The following is a 6,552-nucleotide window of genomic DNA, read 5'->3' on the forward strand; positions in this document are numbered from 1 at the left end:
CCCTGGATATTCTAATTACCTTGATTTCATCTGCAAGAGACATTGAAAGATGAAGACGTACACAGTTGATTCACTAGCCCACTTTCTTCTCCCATACCTTATCTGACATCTTTAATTTCTGCCTCCCTAATAGTGTTTTCAGTGTTGGCTTGTTTTTCTAATTCTAAAATGTTAACTTTCATTTTGTTCTACATGCCTTTCTCTGGTTACTATTAGACTTTGATTATTGTTTCTGCTGCCTCTATTTCTTCTCTCTCATCTCGCTCCTTAATCCCTTCTTTATTTATTTATTTATTTTTTTTGAGACAGAGTCTTGCTCTGTTGCCCAGGCTGGAGTGCAGTGGTGCAACCTCTCAGCTCGCTGCAACCTCCGCCTCCCCGGTTCAATCAATTCTTCTGCCTCAGCCTCCGAAATAGCTGGGACTACAGGCCCACGCCAGCACGCCCAGCTAATTTTGGTATTTTAGGTAGAGACAGGGTTTTACCATGTTGGCCAGGCTGGTCTGGAACTCCTGATCCCCCACCTTGGCTTCTGAAAGTGTTGGGATTACAGGTGTGAGCCACTGCACCCGGCCTTAATCCCTTCTAACTGGCTCATTTTCTTACCACTTCTGAGTTAAATTAACCAATTAGCTTCCTCCTGATTAAATTTTGATGTTTCTTTGATGCCCTGATAATCTCCTTTAGGATCTCTAAACCTTGACCCAAATACTCCTATGTGTCTTCTCTTTTAATTTGTGGCTCAGTTTCACCCAATTTTTTTTTTTCATCATTCTAGCAGTACTAACCTGTTAACTGTGGGAGTCTTTCCTTAAGAGGCGCTCAACTTACGTGATTTTAATTGCCATTTATATCTGAATATCTCTCAGCTACATGGGTATTCTACAATCCTTCATCCCACAAAGTGTTTCTCTCTTTTGGAATTTTCCTGTATGCTTCTGTGGCATTCTAGCACAGGGATCCCTCTTTCCTATAGCAGACAAGTTAGAAAAAGAGAAGAGACAAGAACCTAGGGAGACACCCATGATGGGAAACAAACTACATCTTGCAGCACATGAAAATATACTACTGAGTGCTTACTGATTCCCGGCACTAAGCTAAGTACTTTAAATATGGATTATCTCATTTAATATTTACATGACTGTACATGGTGGCACTGTTATTATCCCCATTTACAGGTAAAGAAATCATAGCTTTCAGAGGTTAGGTAATTTACCCTAAGTGTCAAAGCTGGGGCTTGAAGCTAGGTCTGTGACACTAAAATGCACGCTCTTACCTATTCTATTAAAGTGCCTCAGAGATTATTTCCTTAAAAACAATGCCAACTAGGGGCCGGGCGCGGTGGCTCACACCTGTAATCCCAGCACTTTGGGAGGCCAAGGCAGGCAGATCACGAGGTCAGGAGATCGAGACCATCCTGGCTAACATGGTGAAACCCCGTCTCTACTAAAAATACAAAAAATTAGCCAGGCATAGTGGCAGGTGCCTGCAGTCCCAGCTACCGAGAGGCTGAGGCAGGAGAATGGTATGAACCTGGGAGGCGGAGCTTGCAGTGAGCCGAGATCACGCGCCACTGCACTCCAGCCTGGGCGACACAGCGAGACTCCGTCTCAAAAAAAAAAAAAAAAAAAAAAACAATGCCAACTAGGAAGCTCCTGGGAGCATTTCTGGTTTCTCAACCTTGAATAAATCTTACCTGGAAGCAGACGAGGCCACAGAGGGCAAGAACACGTCCTTTCATGCCACGGCTGAGCCAGCCCTTTCTCCAAAAGTAGGCAGCAGGCAGGATGTACACAAGGCCTACAAGGCGACCCCACATTCGGTGTGAGTACTCCATGTACCAGATGAACTTGAATTCTGTCAGTGTCATATCATGATTCAAGCTGGGTGAAATGGAAAGTCAAAAAAGGAGGAGGAGGAAACATCCTTCTGGTTTTTATTTTCTTACGGAATGCAAAACCTTTCTTTCTCAGTCCTGCAACTTGGTAGGTCTGCCCTCTTCCTCATCAACGACCTCAGGATGACTTTGGATTTGGGGGCTTAGAAGACAAGCTGACTAAACATAACTGAACCGAAGTTCATGAAATAATCTAACCATTCTGAAGGGTTTAAGTCCAAAAGATCAAATGGGCCTACTGGGATGTTTACCTAATTTTCTCTAATACTTACATTTTAAATTCTGGAAATTGCTGGTATCTTTGGAATTCTGCTTCCCATTCCTCTTGGCTTGTAGGTGGCTTCATCTCCTTTATTAAATGCCAATCTACCATCGAGAGGCCAGACTCTGTCAACCTTAGGATAGGAAAGAAATTTTGGGGTGTATGCGTGAGGCTGGATTACTCACAAAAGGTTTATAGCAACAAGTGGATCTGAACTTAACCTTGTTAAAGGTAAACACATTGTTTCCTTGTTTCCTCTTTTGAGACATTTCTCTGTTACTGCTTGGAATTTTGTCAGAAACAGCTGCCATCAGATACAAATTTATTTACCCTTATATTCTCTCAATCCTTTTATTCAACTCTCCCCAATTCTTTTTTTTTCCCCAATTCTTCCTTTCACTAGCATTCCTCAACAGGCAAAATCAACCCCTACAGCCAAAGAAATGTGTTCTAAATGCATAACCAACATTCCTTACCCAGGGAAAAGAGACCTGTTACATGTATACAGGTTTAGATTCTTGGGTGAATTTAAAGACAATAAAATTCAAATTTGTTGCACTTGCTCATAACAACCTATATAACACATAAGGTATTTTGAAATAAGGGACGTGGAATGTGAAGAGAATTTGAGGAAGACACATTTGATTAAAACTAGAAACTTTTTCACCAAAAGGAATTAGGATTCCTAGAGTAAAAGCCTGATTTTAGGCCTGAGGCAAGAAATGTACAAGATGAGCTTGGAACATCTTGTCATACTAGAAAGTAAGGAAACTATCAAAGGTAATTAGGGCCCTGCCAAAAAGTCACTAGAGCCAATTTCAGGAGATGCCCACTGACTGAAGATGGGACAATCTGAGCAAATCACTAACACCATCATCACAACGGACCGAAACATTATCAAGTGTGTTTGAACCTATGATCTCATAATGAGCCTTAAAAATTCAAATCCTTTATTTGTTGCCTTTGGAGGATTTGGGGGACCAATTTATTATTTCGAAAATTGGTAAATAAAGGGAAAGAAGAATCAAGTACGTATCCTGCCTTTCCTATACAAACTATACCTTGGGATATCCAAACTGATGATGAGGGAAAGCTTTTTAGAGTTGAGCTAATAAAATATTATAATTTTGCTACGCTAATGAAATAATGGATCTAGGCAATGGTAATTAATGGCTGTTAACATCTATAATAGACACCAGATATTCACGAATGTTCTATTCACCTACTGAAGTATTTTGCTCCCTCATCCCTAATTTGAATCTGATCAAGCAACTACTCATTCACAGGAAATAGACGGGACAAAGGAACATGTTAAATATCACACAGTTATGCAGTCAGCAAAATATAAACTGTGCATAACCATAGGACAAATGACTAGAGTTTCCTCAGCAACTAGAAGAGGGGGAAAGGGAGGAGTGTCTAAATCTATAGTCTCTTGATAGATTTAAACAAACCTAAGAAACATGAACCAATTGTGATGTACAGAACTTCTTTGGGTTTAATTCAAACAAACTGTAAAAAAAGTTTTGAGACAAACTTGGACTCTGATTGAAAGAGAAAAGATACATAAACAATGCACAGGTACCAGTTAAGACATAAACAAGTCTTTATAGAAGGCTCCTACTAATAAAACACTCAACTGTTCTATGGCAGGGCAAGCCATCAGACATGTTCCTTCTTTAAGGCCTCGGTTTCTCCATCTATACAATGAGGGAGCTAGACTAGATGCTCTGTAAAATTCCTTTCTCCAGCTGGGCATGGTGGCTCATGCCTGTAATCCCGGCACTTTGGGAGGCCGAGGTGGGCAGATCACCTGAGGTGAGCAGTTTGGATCAGCCTGGCCAACATGGTGAAACCCTGTCTCTACTAAAAATACAAAAAATTAGCCAGATATGGTGGCACGTGCCCAGTCCCAGCTACTTGGGAGGCTGAGGCAGGAGAATCGCTTGAACTCAGGAGACGGAGGTTGCAGTCAGCCGAGATCACACCACTGCACTCCAGCCTGGCCAACAGAGCAAGATTCTGTCTCAAAAAAAAAAAAAATCCTTTCTCCTCAGTCAACCTGTGCTTCTACTGATGATCCAAATACCTGACTCACTACGAGCAAATTACTTACCTAGTTACTCCACCAAGAATAACTGCTCCAGCCACTGTTCCACTGCAGACCAGGAGCCATCGGCCCACCACCCGCTCAGCAGCCTTTGAGGGAAGGGACACTGTACCCCTTCCAGATTGCAAAGCTACTTCAGAGATGGTGCTGTATTGCCCTGGCCTCAAAGGGCGCCTGATGCAATCACACTAAAGATCAAGATAGACAAATTACAACTGGAGAAACAGGGAATGGCTGCTACCCACACTCAACCCCATTCTGATTAGCGTGAAGTACCATAGCATCCCCACAGCTATGTCTTGTTGAGTCATCATCTCTTATCTGGATTACTGCATCAGCCTTCCAACTGGTTTTCCAATTGGTTTTCAAATCTAGCCTCACTCAAACCTATCCCCAACTACATTAATCTTCTCATCTCTGAATACTTCCCTCAGACTTCACTCTACTTACAGATATGGAATATTTTCTTTCACCTCTAGGTCTTTCAACATTTCTCTCTGGCTTGTACACTTCCTTTCCCCTGATTAATAATACCTACTGCAGATCTCCGCTTACATGTCACCTCCTCTGGGATGTGTTCCCAGGCTCTTCAAGGTCTGCAATAGGTCACTCCCACAGCACACTGGAAAGCCCTTAATACACTGTAATGTACAGTCAAGCATCACTTAACAACAGGGGCACATGTTCTGTGAAATGCATTCTTAAGCAATTTCATCATTGTGTGAACCTCATAGAATGTACTTACACAAATCTAAAGGCTGGGTGTAGTGATTCACACCTGTAATCCCAGCACTTTGGGAGGCAGAGACAGGGAGATCACTTGGGTCAGGAGTTCAAGACCAGCCTGGCCAAAATGGTGAAACCCCATCTTTACCAAAAATACAAAAATTAGCTGGGCATGGTGGTGTACGCTTGTAATCCCAGCTACTTGAGAGGCTGAGGTGGCAGGATCACTTGAACCTGGGAGGCAGAGGTTGCAGTGAGCCAAGGTCTCACCACTGCACTCCAGCCTAGGCGATGAAGTGAGACTCCATCTCTCAAAAAAAAAAGTACTTACAGAAATCTAGATGGTATCGCCTACTACACCCCTGAGCTATATGGTATGACTTATTGCTCTTAGGCTATAAATCTGTATGGCATATTACGTACCGAATACTGTAACACAATGGTATTTGTTTATCTAAACATAGAAAAATTACAGTAAAAATATGGTATAAAAGATTTAAAAATGGGGCCAGGTGCAACGGCTCAAGCCTATAATCCCAAGGCTTTGGGAGGCCAAGGTGAGAGGATCACTTGAGGCCAGTAGTTCGAGACCAGCCTGGGCAATGTAGCGAGACCCCCTATCTCTATTTTTTCAAAAATTAGGCACAGTGGCACACACTTGTAGTCTTAGCTACTTAAGTGACTGAGGTAAGAGGATGCTTGAGGCCAGGATTTCCAAGCTGGAGGCTGCAGTGAGTTATAATCATGCCACAGCACTCCAGCCTGGGTGACAAAGTAAAATGCTGTCTCTAAAAAAGAAATTTAGAGAAAAAGATTTTTTTTTTAAAAAAAAAGGTACACTTGGAAAGGCAGCTCCATTATAATCTTATGGGACCATGACTGTATCTGTGGCCTGTTGTTGACCAAAATGTTGTTATGCAGCACATCACTCTACCTTCAGGTTCATCTGTTTGTATCTCCCACTAAACTATGAGCTTTGGGGTGGCAGTGTCTGGTCAGTCTTGCTCTCTCCCTTCTGCTAGCTTTGTTTCTAACACTGTTCCTTTATATAACGAGACCATGATAAGGATTTCGCAAATGAATAAACTGACTTCCTCCAGGGCAGGAGTCTTGTAATATTTATCTTTCTTTTTCCAGTTCCTAATATATAATAGCCACTCAATAATTACTAGTTAAGCAAATGCATGCCCTCTTCTGACTATACCCCTATGAGTCCAAAGATCCATGCTCGGTTTCCTATTTCTGATTAACTGAGTCACCTTTAGAAAAGTAACTTTAAGCCTCAATTTCCTTCTCTGTAGGATGCAGTAATACTTCCTCATCTGACTACTTGGAACTTTTTAAGCAAAAATAAACTATATGGGTAAAAATTACTCAGCTTTTACCATGTGCTAAAGGCCTGATGTATATTAAAGAATGTAATCCTCATAACAAACCTTAAAGTAGGTATTGTTATCCCCATTTTACAGATAAGGAAACTGAAGAACAGAAAGTTTAATTAACTTGGCCAATACCACACAGCAGGTCAATGTTCCAGATCTGAACCTAGGGGCTCTG

At 41.8% G+C, this 6,552-nt stretch overlaps 1 protein-coding gene across 6 annotated transcripts in view; it reads right to left on the reverse strand.

Moving 5' to 3' along the window:
• COX15 (cytochrome c oxidase assembly homolog COX15) overlaps nt 1–6,552 on the reverse strand; it is a 36,732-nt gene that overhangs the window by 29,763 nt on the left and 417 nt on the right. For 5 of the 6 annotated variants that reach the window (XM_016919089.4, XM_063781047.1, XM_024346535.3 and 2 more), the window contains exons 2-4: nt 4,276–4,457; nt 2,170–2,292; nt 1,697–1,883 (exon numbers count right to left, since the gene is read on the reverse strand). In XM_016919089.4, the coding sequence (XP_016774578.1) occupies nt 1,697–1,883; nt 2,170–2,292; nt 4,276–4,457 (492 nt within the window). The remainder of the gene's footprint in view (nt 1–1,696; nt 1,884–2,169; nt 2,293–4,275; nt 4,458–6,552) is intronic. The other variant, XM_016919090.4, reaches the window with a different exon arrangement.

The sequence above is a fragment of the Pan troglodytes genome, chromosome 8 (assembly GCF_028858775.2).
Source record: "Pan troglodytes isolate AG18354 chromosome 8, NHGRI_mPanTro3-v2.0_pri, whole genome shotgun sequence".
NCBI lineage: Eukaryota > Metazoa > Chordata > Mammalia > Primates > Hominidae > Pan > Pan troglodytes.